This window comes from Alosa sapidissima, chromosome 7, assembly GCF_018492685.1.
Source record: "Alosa sapidissima isolate fAloSap1 chromosome 7, fAloSap1.pri, whole genome shotgun sequence".
Classification (NCBI taxonomy): Eukaryota; Metazoa; Chordata; class Actinopteri; order Clupeiformes; family Clupeidae; genus Alosa; species Alosa sapidissima.
In genome coordinates this window covers 23,266,730-23,293,912 of record NC_055963.1, presented here as the reverse complement: position 1 = coordinate 23,293,912, position 27,183 = coordinate 23,266,730, and the positions used below count along the sequence as shown (strand labels likewise).

The window sequence follows — 27,183 nt, the reverse complement described above, 5'->3', positions numbered from 1 at the left end:
CATCTGGATGCATCTGTGAGTGGCTACCTGGATGGTGAATGCCACAGCACTGCAGCTACTAATGCCCTAATTCCTAATTCCTCACTGTGGGAAGCACTCAGGTTTATTAAGATGGCTAAAGACATTGTTTCTAAGCTCCCACACAGTCCCCCCCACCCATCAACCTGCACCCACAATTAAGCTCCCGGAACAGTGCTGTTGGGTTGAACAGCTCCTGTCTCCATGTCATAGTGTGTGTTGTGGAGATAAAGGGAAAAATGAAACGATTTTTTTGTTCTCTGTTTCTCTCTCGGTCGCTCTCTCATTCCTTTTTCATGTGCCTCATTCACCCTTTCGCGTCATCTCATTGCCATATCAAAGGACGCCTCAATAGAAGAAGAAAAAAAAAATGTTTCGCAATGCAACTTCAACTTGTTATCGGGAGCTTGGCAGGTTGTTCCCTACTTCAATGCCTGCATTTACAATGGAAAGCATTTTACATAAATTTCTACTTAAGTGCTTAACTATTTATGAAAACAGCCATTTACTGAAATTTCTGCATTGGTGTGAATAGAGGTTGACTCATTGGAAAATCCTTGGAAAGAAGTGTGGTTTGGAACACAATTTTATGCTACAAAATGACCATGAACATTTCTGATGAAAGGTTTGTGCAGCTGAATATGTGTAATAATAAAAGTTAATCATCATTTTCTGATAGAATGAAAGTACTGTACTGCTGACAGTAGGTTCCTTTGCTTTGTGGTGAGATGTTCACTAAATTACAGCAAGTCCAATCATCAGGACACGAAACATGACATTTCTTACATAATTCATCAACTTGTGTGGGTGTGCTTGCGGTTAGCTCATCTTTCAAGACATGCAACACTCATCTATGCATGTCTTAGCAAGAGACTTGGTCATCCACTTGCAGATGGGGTAACCCAGAGGAAGAGACCCCAGGGAATCCTCTTACGGGGGAGGCACTTAATGCATGAAACCCGAGGAGCTGCGGAGGGAGTTTGATGGTGGAGAGAGAGAGAGAGAGAGAGAGAGAGAGAGAGAGAGAGAGAGAGAGAAAGCGGGACTCTTGGTGGTGGCTGGTGTGTGCCTGTGGATTTTTGACTGCCCTGCTTGGATTAGTGATTGCTGCACACTTCAATAGGGTCAGAGGCCCGGGCTAACTAGCCATGTAATCCTCCCTATATGTAGCCAGTCTGTGAGTGGTTGGAGGTTGCTCACACATGCAGCAGCATTTTCTTTGTGGATTCCAGTGCCATTCTTCAGTGCCGGCTCACAGGACTGCTCAGGGAGGAGTGTGTGGCGATTGGGAAGATGTATGAAGGTAATAAGGGCTGAAATGGTGGGCGCTCAACTAGGGGCGGAACATTTCCGGTAAATTTCCGGAAACTTACCATGGGAAGTTAAGTTGGGGAATTTTGGAAATATTCCAAATTGGAAACTTTCATGGAATTACAGGAAATTATGGGAATTAATGGGAATTTACGGGAATTAACTGGGAATTTTGGGTAATTCATACAAACTGTTTCGTATACAAACATTAACATTTTGTTTTGTAATAAGCAATATGAATTGTATGTTGGTATTTTCGCTTAGCTTAGCATATAAAGCTAGCTAGCATGCTAGCGGGAATCCCATTCTTTGCCTATGGTTTACTAGCGTGCTAAACTAGCAACACTGAACTGCCCAAGATACACCACACCACTCAACAACAAAATCCAATTGGTTGGAACATTTTTTCCCCATGCATATGAACGCACCATAGGTTTCCTTTATGTCTAGCAGCCTATGCCAATTGCTGTGCGCATGTGATTGACATTATGTGCAGGGTAGAAATTCGACTGAAACTGTATTAAATCAGGTTGTTTTAACTAATATTAGACTGCAAGATGGGGTTTTGTCCACTACAACTACTACTTAAGTTCCCTGTTATAGACTAACTTGCCATATTAAAAATTCCCAGTTTATTCCCATTAATTCCCGTTTATTCCTGTTAATTCCCATATATTCCTGTTAATTCCCATGGAAAGTTTCCAACTTTGAAAATTCCCAGAATTTTGCAACCCTACGCTCAACTCTACCTGAATCTAACTACAACAACTTCTTCAACAAAAAGTAAGGTGTAGGCCACACATCAAAATGCCATAGGTTTTGGAGGGCTATGGAGTGTGTGCTCATTTTGTACATGCCAAAATGTGCATGCTGCAACATCCACAATAGGTGGCATGTAATTCTCTGATGAGGGTGAAACTACCCTCATACATCTTCCCAAAACACTCAAGATGGCAATGGTATGGTATGGATATTCTTATTTGATCACAAATGTGTTAAGATACTATAAAATGGCCACCTTCTGTGTGCTTTACAGATACCTTCTCAGTGGATTGTGCTGTGCCAAAGAAGATGGGGACGAACGCCAGCCAGACTATGCAGGTGGTGTACATGGTGAAACCGATGGGCTTGGCCTCGTTGAAGGTCTCGGGCACGCCGCGGCTCTTGACGGCATAGACAGTGCAGGTCACCATCAGGATGATACTGTAGCTCAGGCAGCAGATGAGCGACAGGTCGGACATGTCGCACTTGAGGATGCCACGAGCCAGCTCGGGATTGGGTGGCCGCTGCTCCTCGTAGTCCACAATGGTGTGCGGCGGCACCACGCCGAACCACACAAACACACCTATCACCTGGGAACACACATATCCAAATAAATGTTAGCACACATTTACTTTAAAAAGTATACTTAAAGTTGATTTTATTAAGTAAACTTAAGTGCAGTTGCAGTATAATTCCCAAGTTTACTTGCAAACTTGCAATTTTCCACTCCTCGAGCACTCAAAGCACTTTGCAATGTCATCCCTCACATTCACACACACACACAGATGGCACAGGCTGCCATGAAAGGTGTCAACTTGCAAATCGGGAGCACTTTTGGGGTTAAGTGTCTTGTTAAAGGACACTTCGACAGGGTCAGGAGGAGTTGGGTTCGGACGATTTATAATAATAACTAGAAAACGCAATTCCAGGGAATTACCAGTGCATTAAAATGCAAAACATATGGTGTGATATATATCATTAAAACAGATGATGTGCTAATTGGCAACCAACATGATGAGGTTTAATATAGTTGGAATGAATGAACTAGGTAGATGAGGTTTAATATAGTTGGAATGACTGAACAGTTAAATAGGTGGATAGTTTAAAAGGTTAAATTATTTGCTAGGTAGATGAAATTTAATATAGTTGGAATGACTGAACTAGGTAGATGAGGTTTAATATAGTTGGAATGACTGAACAGTTAAATAGGTGGATAGTGTAAAAGGTTAAATTATTTGCTAGGTAGATGAGGTTTCATATAGTTGAAATGACTGAACTAGGTAGATAAGGTTTAATATAGTTGGAATGATTGAACAGTTAAATAGGTGAATAGTTTAAAAGGTTAAATTATTTGCTAGGTAGATGAGGTTTAATAGTTGGAATGACTGAACTAGGTAGATGAGGTTTACTATAGCCTGGCCACCTGGCCTAGGATTCTAATTGCTTAACGGCAGTCTTAATAGAGCCATATTGTATGCTTAAAGCCTGAGACAGAGTATATAGTTTAAAAAATGTAGATAGTGTAATGGATGTTGATAGACAGAAAGTTGAATGGATGTTGATAGGCAGATGGTTTAATGGATGTTGATGGATAGTTTAATGGGTGGATGAGTGAATGGTTTGAAGAGGATGAATGGATAGAAAGTTGGATGAAATGTGCCTTATAATGGAGAGTCACAGAGAGAGTTGGCCTAGTTCAGCAGAAAGCAGTTGATACAGGTGCAATCAGTTGAACTGATTCTTTGATGGGGCCTAGATGAGCAGCTGGAAGTTAAAACAGGTGCAAATCAAGTTAATTAGTCCATTGTGATGTCATCAGCCTAATGTTAAGTCTATGGGGAAATTTTGAGTAGTTTTTAATAAATAGTTTAAAAAGTATAAAAGTTACAAAGATGAAAAATACATTGCCCAGATGTCCTAAGTAAGACCTTAGACCTTAACTAACGTAACATAGTTTGAATGAAGTTTCTACGTTAAACGGTTGAAGCTGCATTAATTGCGTTAGAAGAAGAAGAAGAATAATAAGAAGAAGAAGCCTAGGAAGAACAGTACAGTGCATTTTCATGCACTGTAATAAATAGTTTTTAACTGCAAGTACACTTGTAAGTTTCTTTTATATGGACTTCACATGCTACTTTTAAAGTATACTACCAGGTTTCCATTCAGGTATTATTTTTATACTTGAAGCATACTTTTAACTGCCCTTTAAGTAGTTTCAGAGTTCACTAATATAAACACTACCCATGGACTACATCTACAAAAATTCACAACACATAATCTGAATAAAGAACATGTTTTTTTTACATGCTCTGTTGCTTTCTGCTAAACGTAAGGCATGGTTGTATTGAAAGATTCAGCTAGATCTGTGCAGCACTGCATGATCGAACGAGCCCACTGATTTGACGATACTGCACCAGGAAGCCATGGAATTTTCTTCCTACAGATACAGGCATAGTCTTGTTATAACCTCTGTAGACTTTCAAAGTTCACAATACTTTGGTTTGTCTGTAGAAACCCTCACCACACTACCACAGAAGTGTAATGTTGAGCATTGTTAATGGTACAGTATAAAATAGCGATGTGGCACTCTGACCGGTTAGCATCACTGTAAGGCTATTCAGTGATAATGCAAATTAACAGTCTTGCTCAAAATGCCAGCAATTAACGTAATTTTGCTCTCAATCAAAAGTTTGAAGTTGTTAACTACCGTAGATAGACCCTAGATTGTTTTTACTCTGGAGTTAGACTTTAAGTAGTCAACCCAACCCAGTTTTAACCCAAACAGAGTCTTTACAGAAGGGTAATATTAAAGTCAGTCATGCAGCAAAGAACAGTAAGCAAAAGATCTGCAAAGATCAGTCCCTGGCTACAAGTACAAGTAAATATACTTAGACTTTTCTGTCAGTATATGCCAAGTATACTTAAGTATCAAGTATAGGTTAGATACACTTAAACCTTTATGCATACTTCTCAGTATAAGCTAAGTATTTCAATTTAGTATACCTCTGATCAGTGCACAAAAAGTAAACTATACATATACTTACTTTTTCTTTTTTTGTTCAAAAAAGTATACTTCCATAAACTTCTTTTTTTGTAAGGGCATGCATATTACATTATACAGCAGAATGCACTGAAAGTATAATACAGCAAGAAACAGACTTACAACTGACAACAGAAAAACCACAAATTGAGTCAAAAACTTTGCAAGTACATAGTAGGGAGTCTATGATAGTTAAGTATATGGTGTATAATTTAGATGAATTGCAAGTGTAAACTTATAGCAAAAGAGCCCTAGACAATCCATGTTTTACACTGTTTTTCAGTTTTGACACAATGTAATCCTGTATTATGGATGGATTAACTATCCATCAGACAAAGAATTGGAATTCAACCTCTTCAAACACAGCCAATCTACAAGCTCCCAGTCAAAAGACATTTTACAACAGGGAAAAAAGGATAGCCAAACAGATGTAGAATAGAAAACATCTGTGACGGCAGAAAAGTTGCAAGCGAGTAAACTGAGGATTCAACACCTAAAATTAACACTTCCCTACCAGAAAGAGTGGAGACAGTACTCTTTCTGGTAGGAAGGTGAAAAGCAGTGTACTTTTTCACTACTTCTAGTGAAAAGTTTTTGTTCAGCTTTAGGGGGTGTAGGAAGGTAAAAGGCAAAGCAGACGCAAGCTACGGAGGAGACAGATGTTCCTGTCACCGTACTCGGTGGAGTCGAGCTCGCTCGCTCGCCGAGGGTCCCTGTGACACATCTGTGATCGCGTGCTGGAGGAGGGGTGTGAGGAACTGTTCCGCTGTCAATCCCGACGCTGCTAATCTCCTCTCAGCTAGCGAGCAGCACTCCTCCATTTTCCACAGGCTCATCGGCCGCATTATGCTCCAGCTTAAGCTCAAACTACAAAAAATGGGGTCTTTAACAATCACCATTTTTCCACGGAGTGCACACATTCAATCATCAGTGGGAAGGCTTGTATGCCAAGTGAAATCATCTCTTAGAGTTGTAGAGTCTGGGGTCTGTGGTGTGTGTGGAGGGGGGGGGGGGTATGAGGTTTTTGCCTTCATGAGCTTACCTGATCTGACTGCACCTGTCCTCATGTGATGGAAGCACATGAGGACTGAACCCTCTAATACACTGAGGCAGCAGCAGATTCTGACAGAATACTTACCTTGAAGCCTTAATGAACATATGGAGCATGACACACAGGTGCATTCATGTCTCATGAGGGGAGGTGGTGCATATTCAGTCTCACATAAGTCACATAAGTCATAATTTAACATTTGGGGGGGGGGGAACATATGATACTTGAGAGCACACAAACAAAAAAATGCAAATCTGATACACAATACCTGTCACGCACAAATACACATCTGCTCCAAATCCCTCTAATATTCAAAGTGGGACTTGACCCACAAACAAGGACATCACCAGTTTTCCACATCGTCATTTCACCATGACATCAATCAGAGCTGTTATATGCACTTCTCTGTGTGTGAGTGTGTGCACCAACGTGTGTGTATGAGTGTGAGTGTGAGTGCATGTGTGTGTGTTTGTGTGTGTGTGTATTTCTATGTGTGGATGACAGCGTGTTATGGTTACATAACAACCTTTCACAATATTTGCTCATGTCACTTGATGTTGCTTTGCTCTGAAATCCAAAGGGGTGTTAAAACCTGAAGTGTTAAAATATATGATATCTATATGTATGTCTGGCTTTCAATGTGTGTACTTCATATAGGTGTATGACATGAATGTGTTTGTGTGTGTGTGTTCTATGTTAGTACATGACAGTGTTAATTGTGTCTGTCATCATATGTTGGCGAGGGCCTTTGTGTGTGTGTGTGTGTGTGTGTGTGTGTGTGTGTGTGTGTGTGGGTGTGTGTGTGTGTGTGTGTGTGTTACCACACGCACCTGCACGGAGATGAGGATGAAGGTGATGACCAGCTGTGAGGTGGGGCTGATGAACTTGGGCGGTGTGACGGACTTCTTGCCCTGCTCGAAGATGCGGTAGATGCGGTTGGTCTTGGTGAGCATGGCCGAGTAGGTGATGCACATGCCCAGGCCCAGCAGGAGGCGCCGAAAAGCACACACCCCCACGTCCGGCTCGGCAATCATCAGGAAGGTGATGAGGTAGATGAGGAAGATGCCCGTCAGCAGCACGTAGCTGAGCTCGCGGCCCGCCGCCCGCACAATGGGCGTGTCGTTGAAGCGCACAAAGGTGACCACCACAAAGGAGGTGGCGATGATGCCCAGGATGGCGATAAAGACGGGGATGATGGCCCACGGCGAGTGCCACTCCAGCTTAATAATCGGCGTGGGCCGGCACCCGGTGCGGTTGGTCGTGGGGCGCATGTTGAATGGGCACGCCTCGCAGTTGAACTCGTCCAACTGGTAGAGGTAGCCGTCGCACAGCTCACAGTGCCAGCAGCACGGGACGCCTTTCACCATCTTCTTGCGCTCGCCCGGGTTGCAGGGGAAGCTGCAGACGGAGTCGGGCACCGTACGGATGCCCCCTGACCACTGCATCTCCTCCAGCTGGACAGAGAAAGGGAGACAGAAAGAAGGAGACAGAAAGAGAGGGGTGGGGCAGGGAGATAGAAAGACAGAGGGAGAGAGAGAGAGAGACAGGTAGTAGAGAGAGAGAGAGAGAGAGAGAGGTTTTAGGGATGGTTATGGCTATGACAAAAATGGCCTTAACCATTTTATGGAGACTAGACTTGAATGGGTGAACAAAGTGTAGTGTGCACAAAACTATGCAAGCTGTGTAAATGTGCAGCCATTTACATTGAGTCGCAGGTGATTGGTCCACTGGCCGATGGCTTTATACCCAGGGCTGGTGATATTGGTCATCTGGTACTGAAAGATGTCATAACGTCCTGGTGCATCTCCATTTTCATTAAACAAGACCCCAGTGCCTGCACTACCTGCACAAACACAAATCCAAATCACACACAACATCAGCTACAAAGAGAACCAGCAACCACTCCACATCCCATCTGCCAGAACGCAGCAGGGATCCACACTGTTGACACAAAGCTCTCTGCCTCTGGGCCCTCCCCTGTTTGGTTTGAGGTTATACATTGTAAAAGTATATTTGCTAAAATACAGCAGCAACTTGTACGATGTGCCAGATGTAATATCTCACTCTTGAAGTCTTGGAAGTATCATCCTGGGCATAATGTGCATGTGAGACTAGGGGAATGCCACTCCTGTACTTCCCTTTCTTAACCCTCCCATCCTATCCCATCCCATCCTAGCCCAACCCCAAACCCAGCCCCAGCTCAGCCCCAGCTCCAGTTCCAGCTCAGCTCCAACTCCAGCTCAGCTCCAGCCTCAGGCCCTGGCCCTGGCCCTCTGAGCCCTGCATGCACATTAACCTCTCAGCACCACCAGCTGTTAGCTATGGATGCTCCCGTCATCTTCAGTCATGCATACCCTAACTAGTTTAATATTATATACACTGCTGACATCTATTTTTAAACTTCAATCAAGTCCTCTCCTGCCCCAACCTCCATAAAAAGGAAAACATATGTTGAATAGGAGCTCGCGCTGAAAGCCTGCACCCGGGAACATCAGCAGAATCCAGCCTCTGAATGGGGATGAAGGTGTGGAGATGTGGTGCTGAACACAATGCTCTCGGTGGGGTTGCATTTTCCTCCGAGGCGCATCTCTGATTTTGTGCGGGCGTCATTGCAGCCCTGCCAGGAGATTGTCCTCTCTAATCACTGATAAGCAACCTCAGCATTCGTGCAGCAGTGGCGGTGAAACACGAGAGGTGTTTCCTCTCCAAAAGATGACGGCTGCCTCATCTGGCATGCCAGCATGAAAATGAGGTCTTAACTGTTTTTTTCTCTCCTCCGTTTCTGCCACCACCTCCCCATCCTCCCCTCCACTGCTCCTCTCTCTTTCACTCGCTTGTTCTCTCTCTCCTGTAACGCACATTGCTTGTTCAACTGATCCCCCTAAGGCATTCCCATCTGAGTTTTTTTTACTCCCGTCTCCCCCCATTATTTTGGAAGAGACGCAAACACGTGCTCACACACACACACACACATACGCACACACGCACACACACACACACACACACACACACACACACACACACACACACACACACACACACAGACAGACACACACATACACACACACACACACACATACTAAACACCATACTGGCACAGAGGGGGAAGTCTTAATAGGAATCCATTTCATCGAAAGCCTCTTACCCACCAAAGGAGAAATATATTATTTTTCAAATGAGCTAAAACCCAAGGTTCTTAAAGGGGAAAGGGGATGGGTTCCTATAGTTCCAGAGCAAGAGAAAAAGGGGGAGACACAGAGAGGGAGTGAGAGAAAAAGAAAGAGGGGGAGACAGAAAGAGCATGCAAGAGAAATGTGGAGATAAAGAGATTTGGGGAATAAGAGTGGGACTACAGACGTGTCCTCTCGGCAGAGCTCCTACTTGTCAGTAAAGAGGGTTTCTCACCCTCAGACCAGTGCCACAGCTTTGCTGATACTGAGACAGCCAGGGCCATTAGTGGAGAGAAAAAAAACTTCTGCAGACTGCAGATACATCCATCTCGCTTAAAAACAACCAGAGCCGCATACCAAAGGGTGCCGTTTCAAGATTATTGCTTAAGTACACATATATGTCAAAGGAATTAGCAACCAATCGTGTATTTATCACTGATACTAAATACGTGAAAATGATGTTGTTGCTGCTGCTGTTGTTGTTCATGGCTTCTGTGTTTATGTTCTTATTTTTGTGTGTGCTGCGAATTTGAATCTACAGATGAATCATGGATTACTCTCAACTTCAATCAAAAATCTAAATCAAATCCTGTAACCAGAAAGAAATCCTATAGCCGTAACAGAAACCATGTCATCTTATTCTCATAAATCATACGACACGTAACAAGGAAACAAAAAAATCAAACATATTGTGTTTATCTACAGTCTGCAAAAAAAAAAGAAAGGATGTTAGCAACGGCATCATTCTGTGCCAGGATTTGGCACACTGATAATTGTCGGTTCTCTGAACGTGTTAGATAACATAGATTAGCTGCTATTTTGGGTCCTCACCATTGAAGTTCACCGAGCGTATGTATTTAAGCAACAAGCGTCCCTCCACTGGGTCCATCTTGTCACAGACCCCCGTGGAGCCTGGGCAGAGGTCCAGGTGCATGTTGTGCAGAGCGTGGGCCATGGCGTAGACCGCGTCAATCACAAACTGCACTTTCCCTTCCTGCTCGTAAGGGGAGTCACGGCCTATCCTCTCATTACCTACAATGGGAAGCACACAGAGAGAATTATAGATGGAGAGAGAGAAAAGACGACAGAGAACAGAGAAGCAAATAGATAAATGGAGAAACAGTTCCAGAGTGTTTGTGTGTGTGTGTGTGTGTGTGACAGTGTATGGGAGACAGAGACACAGAGAGAAATAGGTTGTTAGAGTAATCCTCAAAATATATGAAATATACGTGCATCCAATACATTCCTTACCTGTACATTTTTTCTTTTCACTATCGATCTTTATGCCTGGCCGTGTCAGTTTACATCTGAAATCATCTTCCCAGAACTCTGCAAACCAGATGTTCCTGCGGTTGTTCTCCAGAGATCTGGTGGTAAAGTACTGGTCAAAACCTGCAGTAAAGGAACAAGCATGAGAACATAGAACTCTAGCCTACTGTTTCGTCTCATCCCTATGTCTCTAAGGGCCAGTTTCCCATACATAGATTAATGCCTAGCCCTGGACTAAAAGAGAATTTCAATGGAGATCTCCATTGAGAAAAAAATATGTTAGTGTACAACTTAAAGCTTGTGGCTTGTAGGCTTAATCCTTGTGCGGGACACAAGCCCTTAGTACTAGAGCAAAACTGAGCTGGTTAGAAAGCCAGTTGTATGTTCTGATTCCAAAATATTAAAAGACATTAACAAGATAAGCCACAGAATTAAATTTATTAGACTACTATATTGACTTCAGTTATTCTGACACCATTTCTTTTTTAAACACAATTTCAAACTTGTTAGCTCAGCAGTAGTAACATCAGTATATCAGCAGCAGTTAGTTACTCCTCTAATCCTCCTTACCATCAATGGAGGCTCTTTTGGGGAGGATGGTGACAGCTCCTTCTGCCATGTCCTCCTGGTCCAGGATTGGTGAGATTTTTGCTCCCCAGCTGTCAGAGCCCACAAACAGGAAGTGACCCGTGAGGTTTGCCTTCTTTGCTGCATCCAGGACCCGTCTGTGTAAGAGAGGAACCGGAAGTGAGTTAGGGGGTGACCCCCATCTCCCAAACAACCACTCTGCTCTGAAGACTATAGCAATAGCCTATTGGAAATATTCACTATTTCACTATATAGTGCTTTGTGTAGCGGATAAACTCTATATAGTTATTCACTATATAATGCACTATATAAAGAGTTTCCAGGTTGCACACATGAACCTTGAGGTGGATAAACTCATTTCTTTCATAGCTGTGCAATAGTAAGTAGTATGGAGGGGCAAAGCCATAAACAATCTGCGATATTCCACAACAATCCATGTTACCACTTAGAATTACAACTCTACCAACATGTACAACAAACACATTCCAGACATTTAATTTCAAACAAAGTAAATAAAGTCTATGCTATTAAAATCTAATCTCAACAAAATAAAGATTCATGTGTTATATTGTATATGGAAAACACATGGTTGAGAGATGATGATAGCCAACAGGCATCTAATTAGGACGAATCCTCATTCATCAGACGCAATTAATACCAGGGTGGGATTGACACTTCATATTACACTATCCAGCAGCCCTTCATCCTTTCCGGCAACTGATGTGCTTTAATGAGGAGGATAGCAGAGGCTGGACGGAGTGTGAACACATTAGAGAGATGTGTCATTACTGTATCTCTCGGGTTTGATACGCTGCCCATTACACAAGGACGCTGTGACTGTGTGTACAAAGCAGTGGTATGGGTTGATCCATTTTCCTAAAGTGACTGAATGAATAATAGACCAACTGATCAGTTGATGAATTGATCTCTGTATGTGTTTTTAATTGGTTAATTCATCAGCATTATGAAAGGCCCTATTGTATCTGCGGTGGACTTAATCTACGAGCTTCCCATAATACCCCTGATCATACTTAGGAGACAGATTGCACTAATTACCAACATTTGGCACTGTGGAAATGTTGACAGCTGAGAGGGGAAAAAACACCGACACAAAAACAGCTTTTTTTCCCTGCTGTTAAGACGCGGTAATCAGGCGGAAGTGGAAGACCGCCGCAGCGGTAAAAAGACTAGGTGATCAGCTACTGAGAACATTAGGTGACACGGCTTCCTCTCCCACTGAGACTGCTGGACAGCTGATGCCAGGCTGAATGCCTTTGTGGTTTTGGTGTGTGTGTGTGTATGTGTGTGCACTCCTTAGGTTGGCCAGGGAGGGAGAGACACACTGAAGATTTAATTCATCTGCAGACTGGAGCAGCTGTGGACTTTATTAGTCATTTGGTAAACCTGGATGGCAGATTTCCCCAAAGTATTCCCATGCAGTGCTTATAGTAGGATAGTTGTTCTTTCAGCTCAAAATTTTACATAATTGCTAGCCAAATGTGAACTGACCACTTCTGACACATTGTTCAGAGAAAGATGAATCTACACTCATGAAGCTAAAGCATTAGATTTCAAATAAATAAACACACACAGCTGTTAACCCATTTGGAGCACAATTTCTGTAGATTGTTACAGACTGATGAGATATTTGTAAGAGAACGACTGAAAGTATCATTATTAATATTGCAAGTTTATAACACATCACAGCAATAAGATGACTTGACTGGGTTATGTTGAGTGTATTCATCTTGTGACAATACTATTAATTCAGGTACAAGTACAACCCTCAGATGTGCAGTGAAATATCCTTTAATATTCCTTGCCTGGGTTCCTGCATTGGACACTGTTTTGGAATCTCAAACTGTTCCCTTTCCCTGGCACCTCTGTACCCTCAGGGTTTATCCAAAATAGATAAAGACATTACACAAAGAGGTATTCAATAAATTTCAGGATAACCTTGTGAAATTGGCCTCAGTTTAGAGACCAAGTAGGAGAAAAAAAGAGTGATTTTTCCTCTGGGCATGAACAGAAAAAAACGCCCACACAAATGGAAGCCGGAGGCCCTGCAGGCAGCCGCAGCAGACTGCAGAGACTCGCCGCCTCTGACCACGTCTCGACTACCAGGAGGTATCCCAAGATTAAAAGGGTGAAACACTAATGCGCAATAAGGAGCCCCTCCCAGCAGGTGAAACGGCTACCCGATCATCTAATGAGACTGCTGTGTGTGAGACAATTACACGACATGCAAGTCATTACCAGCTGCGCAAGAGACCTGGTTCTGATAACTTACTTGATGTCGTCCTCGCTGGCGAATATAATGACTCCACGTGCATTGGAGGTCTCCATTAGCCTCTTTATGGCCTTGTCATATTCTCCTGGTTTCGGATCTCTCGGGATCTTTATCGACTGGGCGATGCACAGACCCCCTTGAGGTGAAAATGGAAATTGAATTCTGTGAAACTGATTCAGGATTTTACAGTGTGTGTAAAAGGTCAGTTTAGCTTCTAGGCTACATTGCAATGTATCCCACCGATACAGACATTCACAATATATCACATAATAGATCACACAAAAGATCACATAATCATAATAGATCTAATCATGTTTGATTATTTTATCTTCATTGTCGCCTACCTGCACAGTAGATTAATTCAGAGCATGATCACTCTGTTATTTGCACAAGATAAGCTATTTGCTTGCCCCTATTTGATTTAAGGCTAATAACAATGCAGTCAGGTCTTTCTGAGAAGTCAAGTCTGGCGAACGCTTGAAAATAGCTTTGTGTGTCATTTAATACCTTCTTCATTATGCTTCGTCGTTTTACTTACCTGCCTCACGCGAGATCTGGATGAATGCATCAACTCCGCTCTCTCCGTAGTTGCCCTCCGACGCCACTGTTGACACATAATTCCACCCCATGGCCTTGACGATATCAACCATGGCCTGGGCTTGGTAAGAGTCCGGTGGCACCACGCGGGAGAAGAAGTCATAACGGTTGTGGTCACTCAGCTCCGGGGAGGTGGATGCATAGCTAATCTGAGGAATCTGGTCAATTTAGAAACAGAAACAATGTGATTTAAGCAGCAACATCGTGATTTAAGCAGCAACATCTCCCTTATAAAATGGAAGCATATACCTTATTCTTCATACCACTTGCCCTCAATTTACCAGGCTATGGTGCTGCATGAAAACTTGGCCTATTACAATGTTATGTTAATACATCAGCTGTTGTGTGCAATATATTCAAATTCACATACCCACTGCTGCACCACACCAATGATGTCCAAATACAGTAGAGTTGAAACCAAAATTTAATTTCTACTCTTTCTCTCTCTCAGACAGAGCACACTGGCACACCACTATCTCTTCCTCTGGTGGTATTTAATTTACAGTAACTGGATTGTGGCATGAGGTCCACATTCATGTGGAGTCATTAACTTATCCACTGGAGGCACACTAATCTGCTCTGCTTCGGTTGTGTATTTTTGGAAAATGAATCAGTCAGAGTTATGATATGATTGGCAACATGATGGTCTCAAATGAAGTTAGAAGGCCACCACCACATCTGCATTCTCAGGACTTAGATCATGTCACTTTGTTGTTCGCAAGGCTTGTATGGAGGACATGCTTCAGAATCTATCACATATTAGCCATCACATTCATTAACACAAGGAGAGACTTTGCTTATCGTTGGTCAGTGTGGTCGCTTTTATCGTTATGGTTATAGTTATGGTTATAGTTATCGTTCCTGGTGTGACCGCTCTTAAGGCTAGGCTTGGGTAGCCTATCGAATATCGAGTATTGGTTGGAACCGGGACTATCTTTGTAAGAATGAACAGGTATAAGGGATCAGATTCCAAAAATAATTCTGTGGAAATGCATGGATTCCAGTTGCTGCTACTGGAAGAAACTGGAATCCATGCATTTCCACTGAATTATTTTTTGGAATCTGATCCCTTATCATACCTGTTCATTCTTACTCATCGCTAGACTTATGTGACTAAATTCAAGATGGCTGCAAACGCTAAACTTCGTGAAGATACTGTCTGCATAAATCGTCTTGTAAGTGAACTACCAGTGCTTTTTCAAAGTTCTCAATGTCTCGTTTTAAATGTCAGGGCCCTCGGAAGTCTACCAATGAAGTGTGGAGATACATTGAGCCTCGTAAATGGTGTAAAACAGTGATTTATTTGCATGGCTAGCCCGATGCCGAAGCACCACCATTGAAAAAGCTGTTGGTAGCATTGGCTAACTAGCGCCAGATTTTGGAGCGCAGGGGACAAGCTGAGATGGGCTATGAGACATACGTTCACACTCGGTACATGTTTCAACACACTTTAGGTCAATATCACACCGGAATTCTCCTTTAACTCCCATTTGATAGCTTCTGGAGGAAAGTAAATCCTTTTATCGACCAAAACGTCCTCAAAGCCAGCCTGCTTTCATATACTGTCAGCTGCCATTGTCCACAATGTATTTCTAATCAAGTCTGGTTTGTTTGTCCCATGGTTTGTCCGAGTTTTCACACGGCAACAATGGGGGCGGGGCTTAGCGACAGGTATAAGTGACTAGGTCAGGGGTATTCAATTAACCTTCAGCGAGGTCCAGTTACGCGTGGTATTGCCCCCGTATCGTTATATAAAGCTCTGTTCTCGCTGTCTAGCTTTCTCCTCTTTGAGCAATCCATGATTTGAAAATAACTTACTTATCGCTAACTTACATATCCATCTGATTGTTTCTCGTCCCGTATCCTCTCCTCGCTCGTTTCAGGCTATCAGTGACTCGACTTTATCAGAATGCACAGGCTGAGAAGCAGCAAGCGAAATGATGGTTCGTGAAGCTACTGAAGTAAATGCTGTTATCCTAACCTACGAAACATTTAGCCATTTAGCCACGAAACATTTAGCCATTTCCGCCATTTGACGACCCCTGGACTAGGCTATTAGGCTACGGGAGGAAGTGTAGTGGTTGCAGAGTGAAGATGTTTTTCACGGGTGTGGTTAAAGGTGTGAAAACGGTAATAATACAGTAGGCCTATGTACAAAATTATAATAATATGCCTGACGTTTTCGTGGTGTAGCTGAGGCCAGAGAGATATACAGGTAGCCTACGTGGAATGAGGAAGCCTACGGTAGAATGAGCGGGAGAAAGAGCGATAGGTTGGCCATACGTTCGAATTTAGGCCGGACATATTGATGTTAAAAGCCCTGTCCGGCGCAGCCTCAAGCCGGACGCTCATTTGTTCTCCTTTTTTGAGTTGCGCTTGCCATCTAAAATCGTTGCTCGGACGCAGCATCGTTTCACAAACTATGGACGCGAAGACTGCTGGTCAAATTATGTGCAGTGCTTCGCAATCAGGAGGAAATACTGTATATGTTAAGTTGACCTGTTTGCATCTTTCCAGCGTGTGTTGCTGGCCTAGCCTAGGGAAGAAAATGTTATAATAGCCTACCTGTAATATCTGCCAGCAACTTGCTTGCCAACGTTTCCCAGTAGGCTAGGCCTACTTCGCAAAAGTTGTGAACTATAACCGCATATTTTTTGAATGTCGGCGACTGGCTACATAAAAAAAAACGTGCGTTCATAATACATGCGTGCTTGAGATGAAACCAGCAGTTTTCAGCAGGATCATGCGAGGAGGACCTGTCTCTTAATTAATTTAAAACAAGTCAATGTTTTTTGCAATGTTTCAGTCAAGCTTTGGTTGGTTTAGATACAACTGGTATGCAAAAGGTAAAGTAGTGGATTAACTTTAATTTGCTGTGCTGCATATTGGACAATAGATGCACATAGTAAATTATATAAAGTAGGTTTATTAAAATATGTAAATAGCTTATAGTTTGTTAACTACCACAGTCACGAGTTGGGTCGCGATAGTCTGTCATTTTTAAAAAGTGGGTCCCCAGAAAAAAAGTTTGAGAAACACTGGCTTAGTCTAACTTTGAAAAAATATTAAAGGGAATCCAGTCCAGTGCACATGTCTTTGGCAAGTAGCCTAGGCTACTACAGACACAGGTGAAGAACAGTCAGCCTCAGCAGTAAGCAAAACCAAACATGTACAGGCAGCTTAAAAAGCAAGCAGCCCAGACCCTAAACTTGGGCATTTATAGCTTTGAAGGTAATTCACACACAATTATTTTTCTTTCGACAAAATATATTTGGTAACTTCTGTAGACATCCAAAATGGGGTGGGGGTTAAAATTAGTAGGAAAAAAAAACTATTGCATAAACAGTCATATCTTTTTGCTGTGGTATAGTCTTAAGTTTCATTTAGATGTCTTGAAAAGGTCTTAAAAGTCTTTAAATTTGCACTTGGAAAATGTGCAGATACCCTGAGAAAGACCGTTGGTTAGCTAGCTCATTTAAAATATCCTAAACTTTTTTTGACCCTGCCTCTTAAAAAAATCGGAATCGAGAATCGTTAGGAATCTAAATAAGAAATCGGAATTGGAATCGGAATCGTTCAAATTCAAACGATACCCAACCCTACTTAAGGCTTACTACATACTGCAGTGTGGTTATCTAAAGCAGGTTGGGGCCAGCCGGGACGCAGAGAGTGGAAGCGAGAGAGGAGACCAAAGGTAGATGTGGGGGTGTGAGAGAAGGGAAAGAGTGGAGGGGCCCAGAGACCATTTGACAGATTATCTGTGAGGATTAGAGAGGTTTTAGTTAAATTAAGTTAAGCACAGAGGCAAGAGAGACAGAGATCAAGAGACAGGAGCAGCATTACTCACATTTAAGTCAAACTTATGCGAATCTCTAACCACTCAGTCACATTCCCGAGACCTCAGCTTCCTCCTAAAGCTGAAAGCGTGGAATCCCAAAACAGTCAGGAACACTAAATCAATGTTACACGGGGGTTCATTTACTGTTACTATTATGGGATGGAAATGACCATTCGTGCAGGACATGCTCCGTGACCATGGGTGCGCTAGTGTTTGGGATTAATTAGTTTCTGCATGCCATCGCCTCAGGCCTCAACCTGACACATGGGAATAATACCTTGCCCTATTTCCAGAGAACTGGCTGAGAAAGACTCAATATCAGAATGTGTCACTTTCATTCAGCGGGGGGACTTTGATCCAAATCCAATCTTTTAATCACCATAATGGCCCCTGTCTACATCAACCTAGACAATGTGTGCCCATTGAAATAGGCATTACTGTCTGCATGTCCGTGCCCATACACCTGCCTATGTCTATCCATAGGCCAATTGGTTTGTTGATCTGTCTGTCTATTTGTTTCGCTGCCACTGGTCCTGTTTTTCGGAGTAACTCTCTCTACCCAGCTGTCTCTATGTTTGCCTTTTGCGCCCTCCGTGTTGTACTGTACCTCTGTTTCTTCATGCATGCTTGATTGTCGGTTGTCGTTTTGCCCACACATGTTTCTGTGGACCTTTGTTTCTTTATTGATATATCTGTCCGTGTGTCTCTGTGCCTTGTGGTCCTAGATATGTTACACAGCTTGTCTGTGAGCCATCTGTTTGCCTGCTGTGGGGGGATGAGAGCATGTTCACATGTTTCCTTCAATGTCTTGTCTTGCCATTAATTTTTAATGTGGTATATTTATTATTTCTTTGTGTTTGTTTTTGTCATCTCTCTCTTTTCTTATTCAGCCATAAATAGTATTAGGCATTCGCTGTGAGATTGCAGTAGAGGTGACAGAAAGTTCAGTTGAAGTTTGGGCATCTCTCAATCTTTGGTGTGCTGTGTGCTCCACCCCAGATTCAGTGCACGTAGAAAAGAACCTAGTCGCTTTACCCTGAAGCTACAATTATGGTAATTAATGAGTTTCAGGAACTATTTACAACCTCCCATACTGCTTCTGGTGGTCCCCTGGCTAAGTCATGAAGGTGGAATTTACATGGAAAAGTCATACAAGACTGATTTAGCCTTTTTCCCTCAGCTCTACTGGACATATTATGACTAACAAAACATATTAGCCTTGAGCCTTGATTTCACCATTTTACATTCACCAAATGTTTTGATAAAGTAGGCCTACATTTCTGATTTGTTATCCACTGTCAAACCTCCTTTTCTAACACAGCTTACCCTCAGATATTTCAGGGAGTTTACTGTGTACAAGCACTTGTGTTTCAACAACACACTTGCAAATCATTTCAATGCTCCAGCACATAATGGCTTTGGAAAGTGTCAAGGAAGAACAGGGTTTGGGTGAATCTCACCCAAGGCAGAGCTTAACCTACTCTTTTCTTGTCAAACTGACTTCACGAGGCAGACAGGGAAAGGTTTCGTTACAGCCTGCTTACTATTTTAGCTTGGCATCTGAGAAAGCCTGTCTCCCCTCACAGACGGTTTGATGCAGATTTAGAAGATTTGGGGTACTTTTTACCACTGCATTTTTAATGGTGAGAGCTTTGGAATACTTCATGTACCGGAACAGATATAAATAAATATCTTTCCAATTAATATTCTTTCCCATACAACAAGAACATGCATGCATTTTTAAAGATGCCCATTACATTTTAACGGTCAGGCCAAACAAATTCACGTCGCTTCGCATGCAGATCAAAGAGTCTGTGTTTAAGTTAAATCAGTCACCTTTCATTCTCACTTTTCAAGTCACCTGGTCAACTGACAACTGTTGTTGGTGCTTCACCAGATCTGGATTCACACCACATCAGTGCCTGATTCTGTCCACACACAGTCTTTCAGTTATCTGTGGCATCATGCTCCAATTAAACAACATGGAAACATGCAGGCCTAGCCCATGTCAAGTCATTGGACTGTGTTGTAGTTCATATTTCAAAATAATAGGCAGTAACAACATAAATTGACCTATTTATCTCTTATTAATGGGCATTAGGCTTTGGGGTAATCTAAATTTACTAATGATCCATCGTGCCTCACAATTAGTAAGAGGACCTGAACCCTTGCACTTTATCAAACATTTGTCACACGCAGTTAGAGAAGCCAATCTTTAAACAGCGAGTCTTTTTCCCCACTCGTCCCTCTCATCACACTAAATATAGCCTGCAGTCTGAGATGCTGCCATCGGCTTATTGTTCCCCAAGGCTTGCCTAATTCTCTTGCTAACAGCTGGCTGATGTGTTATCTGCCTCCCTGGCTCGTGCTAAATGGCTTATTGTGGGGGAAAGTGTTATTAAGCTGCGCGGTGTATGACAACCAGTCAGCTTGCATGGGATCCTTTTCTGTTAATGCATCTTTATACGTCTCAGCCCCCGAGTTTCCGAAGTTTTGTTTCCACTTTGTTTGGGTATTGTAAGCCATTACTGGCGTTCAATAATTTAGTGCCGAGGGCGTTTTAGAGAGTAATAATTCAACTTGGCTGCCTCCCCCCATCGTGACAAAAGCCTGACAGCAATGCATCTCTGTGACTGAGAAAGATGCTCCATTCTCATGCCCAGCAGGTAAGTTTGGATGCTGAACAGCATCCACTGTGCGAAACGACAGCAGGCAAATGACCAAACGCAAGACCACACATTTTCTCTTTTCAGTGCTTGTTGTAGTCATTAGGAATCATACTGTTTTTTCAGAGGACAATTTTCTATTATGTTTTAAATAAGCACTGTGCTTTATTCATCTCACCAGAAAATACAACCTGAAATATAAAACATATTTAAACATGAATAACTAAGGAGTAAGGATGTTTTTTTCTGTGTAAGAATTAGAAGATACAAGACCCTGGTTTTGCCATTGACCCAACCAGAGGTCTGTGTTTGAAAAGCAGAATATTTACAGCACTTCCTTGACGGCAATGTCTGCTTATTAAAAAAACATGCAGTTTGTTCCAAGCACAGTCCATCTTCAGTCCTCTATAAACAACCGAAGTGCAGCCTTATGAAATTACACAACCAGCCAGCAAATATCAGTCCTCGTCGGCCACACTGAAACTTGATTTGACAGGTACTGCAATATTGTTCCTTTTTTCCGCCTATGCATCACTCCCATGACGCCCCTGTAATCTAAATGAGGGGCCAATAGCAAGAAGAGGGTGCATGACTGCATGTGGAGTAAGATAGATTTACTCACTGTTATTGCACACACCGACAGGGCATTTAGGGTCTCCGCTCTACTCGTTTGTAGTAGTTGTGTCTTTACCAACTTTTGAGGAAATAAGACAAACTGACAGCGTTCAGCGACTCTGCGCCTCCTCTTTTGTCAGAGATACTGAAGAATTATTGGCTTAGAATATGCAAAGCCAGAGTTATTTAGGAGATTTGCCTCAGGCGCCAACCTCCCTGTTCAAATTTGAGCTTCATCCCCCCCAAATATTTTGAAGATAATTCCAGGTGTGCTGCTCAGAAAGTATCGAGACGTATCAGAGAATATCCCAGAAAAGTTTGACGCTTGAGCACAGCTCAGAACACTACTGGTCTCATAACTGTATAGAACACAACTTATACTTTTCATGTATGTATTAAAGAAGAGTCACTATGTTGAGCAAAGCTCACCCTCAACTTTCTGTGACTCACTGCCACCTTACACTATAAAACCACCACACATTTTTCAACAAAGTGTGACTGTGAATGAAAGTAATGTAAGATATGTCCATTGTTATACACCATGTTTAGCAAACAGAATTTGAAAAGGTACTTTATGGGCATATGAGATCAGTATGACGCTCGTCCTAGCTTTTCCCTCAAAAGACAAAAGTTATCCATAGTGTTTTTTTATGTGAAGATACATTCATCAAAAGGGTCCTTTAGGATTTGTTTGAGACAATTGCTGTTATACAGGGACTCATAAGGACTCCAACTGCAAACTACAAAGGTCCTGTACTCAAAGAAAATCTTGTTACGGTGGTTCTATTGGGAGAAACACCAAAGAGTGTAGTCATGGAGGAGGCAGGGAGGGAATTCATGAAGTCAGTGAACATCAGAGATGTGAGGTGCAAAGGTATTTGTTCCAGATATGTGACAGCATAACAGATTTTTTTCCACACAAAGCTTACATTGAAGTTAATGACACACACACCTGAACTATCACCAGGCATAAGCTAGAGACCCATAAAGCAAACCCTTGAATGTCCACCAATGGCTCATTTCGATATGCCCATGTCCAGTCATTCATTAATTAATTCTTGTCTCAGGGTCTCTGTTGTACTCTGTCTCTCAGCCTAAGTTGCTTTTGAAAAACAAAACAGGAAATTGGGGTGGGAATACCATTAATAACAAACACAAAAAAATATATCTGACTAATGTATGAATACACACAGTGAGGTGATTTATCTCTCTTAAAACTGACCCTGGCCTTTTTGAAGGCAAAACAAAATGAATTAAATGAGGTGATCAGAAAACGTTCATTTTGGGTTTTTTGCCTCACTGAACAACTGCGAGGTCGGAATTGTATCTCTGAGTGCTTCAATGCTTTTTTATCACACAAATGCAAAAAGGGCCCGTGTTCTGTCCTGTTCTTCTTTTATCCATTGTCTGCTTCCCACTGTATTGGCTGAATTTAATTAGTGCCTTGTCTTCTGACAGCTGTCCTCGTACGAGACGTCCTTTTGTTTCAAATCTATTCTCATGTAGCACTACTTCAATGGACAAGTTCATCCTTTAAAATAAAGCCATCTGACACGTTTCCATGAATAAATCTCATCACTCTTTTCATTCGTTGCCATGATTTCCTTTCATCTATAAATGGAAAGGGTGCATCGACTGGCATTTCCAGACAATGTTTCCTTGTCTTCTTCAAAACGAAAATAATGCATTTCAGTTGTGTGTTTTTTAGGAGGCTACTAATTGAGGAGGAGGTGCACTGGAAATGGCATCGTTTTTCCTAGAACGGCAATTTACCCACAGTCAGTCAGCCAGCCAGCTAGCACAGGTAGTCAGCCATTTTACTCCATAAAGATATATGGGCTTGGGCCATCTAAGAACAACATCTAAAGACTGAGGCTAACAGTCAAGCTAGTGAACTAAGAGGACTATGATGCTGATACATGCACGGTTGGATGACAGCAGCTCGTCTGAAGCATGTTAAGCTGCGTCTTCTTGTCCATCCCTTTATGGGGCAACTGAGAAAGCATGATAAATCCATCAGCCAGTCAGGTCTCATAAAATCAATTTTGCTTTTCCCCGGCAACAAAAGAGTGAAACACGAACAAGCATCCCTAACAATACTGTTCCCCTTTTTGCCATTTAATTTCTTATATAAGACCCATGTAGGATGGGATTTTGTTTTTGTGGAAGCCTGGGAAAAAAGAGGGACATACTCAATAAGCTTTAGGGTGTAAATCTCCACATTAGTCATGGAGATTCCACATTTTTCCTCAGCTCTGGTGCAGTGTCCAATGTGTGCCAGGAGTCACTCCCCAGAAGAAGCAAAAAAAAGATTGAGACAGAGTGTGTCTCATATCTCCACTCACATTCTGATGGCTCATGTAGTCTGGGAGGGGGGTAGACTGAGCTGTACTGAATGAATGAGTGAGACAGAGAGGTCGCTTGAACAAGGTTTGACCTTAAAGATGCCTGATTAAATAAATACAGTCATCTTTCTTTGTAGTAGACAGGGAGGAGGGGGAAACAACAAAAGAAATATGTCTTTTTTTGATTTGCATTTCCAACCCTTCTGATCTCCACAAAGTTTGCCATGCCTTGGATCACACCCTGCCCCTTGTGCCAACAAAACCCAAATCAAAACCCAAGGCCCTGGCATTGAGCTTGTTCTGTCCCACGGCCTCGTACGCTTGATGGGCTGCTTTATTCTCCATCCCAATTCAGCTTAATCCAATGACAGCATCGGGCAGCGTTCAAAAAGAACGTGTTGGATGGTTTGCATCACAAATTTGTTGATACTGTTTGGGGGCTCATACATATTTATTATGTTTTTTTATTTTTTATTTGAAATGTGATGTCGCTGTCAGTATGCGCAATCAGTATGCAGAGCGTGGGCTCTTGAGCCTTTATCACACCTGGTGAAGGGGGTTGTTGTTCACCCTAGCGGGTTCTGTAGTGGCAATATTTCACAGAACACCTACCATGGCCTCCCAAAGCCATCTCAACGCACATGCGGGAAAAAAGCTGACCTTACTTTGTCACTATTGTGGTTGTAATCGCATGGTGGTTGTAATCGCATAGCGGTATGAAATATTTCACAGGCAAGACCATCAAGGGAGATGTCTCTCATCCAGTATCCTCATCCATTTCCTCCCTCGATATCTGCAGTCCCCCCCATCCCCTTAGTTACAAAAAAAACCCCAACAACAACAAAAAATAACAACACCAGAACTCGATGGACCCTGGGGAGAACCAAAGAGGCATCAGGCCTAAAACGCGATTAGTTCCAGCTTCTAAATCCTCATTGTCAATTAACTGCAGCTTCAGACCCCTAGGAATTCTTACAGGCAGCCTGAATGGTCAGAGTGGCCAACTGTCCATTTCAAAGGGGAGGCTAAGAGGACGTGAGCAGCCACTGAGGAGGGTGGGGGAGGCTGAAACCGGAGGCATTGGTCAGTCTGACCCTGTGTGTCGAACATGAGGCACCATGACCCTCCTCTTCCAAAAAAGACACGTTTAATTAGTGAGGATTTCACATTATATTTGAGAGACTTTGGGACACATTTCAGTAGCCTCAGAGAGAATCTCATTTAGGATTCGCTGTGACTGCATAAAAAATTAGGTGGCTTGAAATATTTGCTCCTCCAAATGCCAGTCTCCTCGTTGACTCATTCTGAAGGCATAGCAGGTCCAAAATCTCTAAAAATATATCTGTCACTGTAGAGGCATTCTACTCAGTCACAATATTAGCATGCATAGGACCTCAAATCTATGCCCATCCTTGTCCACAATAACCAGTCAGACACTAACGCACCATAGAGTCAGGCAAAATGCAATTACTGCAAGACATACTCTGCTCAAACATTCCTCATAATTGCTGGGTGTTTGAGTAAACATCTAATGTCATTGAGATAGCAGGAATAATTTGTCATGGGGGATTATCTAATTCTGTTAAAACATTTGGGAGTATGCTCCGCTCTGCTCTGCTCTGCTCTGCTCTGCTCTAAATTAATTTCGAATTGGGATTGAACTGTGAATGTTTTGCTAGTTCACTAGCCCATGGTGTGGACAGGTGTGTGTGACAAATGTGAAATCTTGGCTGCTGATTTTAGTGCTAAGGGGAAGGAAAGCCCACATACAGTAGTATCTGTAGTGACCCTTACCTCAAAGAGGCGTAGCACGTTGGCCACCATGATGGAGACGGAGCTGGCCGAGGCCCCGATCACGCCCACCACGCGCTCCGGTTTGCGTATGATTGGCGGCTCACCGTTGGAGCAGCGTATGTCCGACGTGTCCTTCTGGATGAGCGCCTGAACGAAGGTGAGCGACTGCTCGAGTGCGTAGGTGTCGCGTGAGCACGTGTCCAGGATGCGCGCGCCCAGTGTGATGTTGGGCAGCAGCTCCGGGTCGCTGTTGATCTGGTCCAAGGCGTAGAGCATGGCCTCCATGCGGTGGATGCCCTTCTCCTTCTTGATCTCGCCGCACGACGCGCCCGCAGGCCCCTTGGAATGCACCGGGAAGAGGCCGCCCAGCGTGATGTCGCCCTCGATCTTGATGGAGCGCGGGTGCGTGGGCTGGTGCGCCCGCACCATGTCCCTGGGGCCCGCCAGAGCTACCCAGAGAAGCCACAGGACGGGCTGCCACCACCATGGCATCAGGCCGGAGCCTCTCAACCTGAACCCAGATGCCCAGACCGTGCCATAGCGGAGGAGTGGGGACGTAGGTGGACTCGGTGTCATACTGCTACTACGACTGAAGGGACCCAAATTGCTCACCCTCTGCCTGAAGCACCTGCAAGAGACAAAAGAGTGTAGGAGGCCTAATTACCATGCATTCATGTTTATAGTGAGACAACACTGTTTTCAGCAGACAGTTAGGTTTTAAAGCAATGCAGGGAGGATATATCTACAGTGTGCTCTCATGGTTTTGGTTCTAGTTCTATTGGGAACCACTGGCACTCTGCTCTATACTGATTCATTAAACAGGATCTAGTGCAGGATCTAGTGCATTAAACAGGATCCCTTGACTTGCACTTATATTTGAAATGCCCAAGGAAAGAAAAACATCATGGAACCAAAACTCTTGGTAGAAGCATTTTTACCATACTTAATACTTTACTTTACATACTTTACCATAAGCCATCAGCCATGACAGTCTTCAGCCCCCCCCCCCCCGCCCCCCCAAAAAAAATGTGATGTGATGTACAGAATATTTTTTTTATTTAGCAAACCCATAGAGGCATAGAGAAGATGTGTACTGAAGTCTGTTATGAACTGATTAAAGGGAGCAGTACATTTTGACAGGTGATTTGATGTTACCTTGGAAGAAAATTAATGTATTTCTTTGCTAAATCGACATAGTATTTTTAATCTGACAAACATAACTTGGCTTGGCGGAGGACATTTGTATCACGGGAAAGGTAATTATATCTCCAGACTTAAAGGTATGCACAGCACAGCGTCTCTTCTCCTCAGATCCTTGTCGACGGAAAACACGGCAATGTCAGCGGTGGCTCTGACTTAATAGAGTGCATCGCGAAGCGCCGTGTGGCTCAGCCATAGTGACTAAGAGCACAGAGACAGATGTAATTTCCAGAGACAGAACTGAACAGAACAGAACAGCCCATCTGTGGACTTAATGTCTTGCGTTCTGCCCGGGGTCCGTGAGGGGAGAGGCCCGGCAAGGCCATTTGCAGAGGATATAGTCTGTTCCCACTACCCACAGCCCTACTTCCAACAGAGAGAAGTTTTTCTGTCTACGCTTCTGTGAATGTAAGATGTATGGTTTGGCACTGATTGCAGAGATAACCACTAGGGAGATGAGATTTCAAATAGTACAGAGGGGTTTTGTGTTGTGGATGTGTTGTGTTTTGGAGAGTGTGTTGTGAGGAGTTGGAGCCAGGCTTTGTTGAAAACAGGACACGCTCTCACTCCCTGGTTCTGTGTTAGCCATGGCAGCTCAAATCATTTATATATGAATCCCTTCCAAGCAA

General features: G+C 43.0%; 1 protein-coding gene across 1 annotated transcript in view; it reads right to left on the bottom strand.

Annotated features, from left to right (window-relative positions):
* The window catches only part of grm6a (glutamate receptor, metabotropic 6a), a 35,373-nt gene that overhangs the window by 4,154 nt on the left and 4,036 nt on the right, over positions 1-27,183 (bottom strand). The window contains exons 2-10 of the mRNA XM_042099290.1: positions 25,355-25,982; positions 14,038-14,254; positions 13,500-13,635; positions 11,192-11,346; positions 10,604-10,744; positions 10,184-10,384; positions 7,886-8,025; positions 7,013-7,636; positions 2,370-2,681 (exon numbers count right to left, since the gene is read on the bottom strand). Coding sequence (XP_041955224.1) covers positions 2,370-2,681; positions 7,013-7,636; positions 7,886-8,025; positions 10,184-10,384; positions 10,604-10,744; positions 11,192-11,346; positions 13,500-13,635; positions 14,038-14,254; positions 25,355-25,930 — 2,502 coding nt within the window. The 5' untranslated portion in view covers positions 25,931-25,982. The remainder of the gene's footprint in view (positions 1-2,369; positions 2,682-7,012; positions 7,637-7,885; positions 8,026-10,183; positions 10,385-10,603; positions 10,745-11,191; positions 11,347-13,499; positions 13,636-14,037; positions 14,255-25,354; positions 25,983-27,183) is intronic.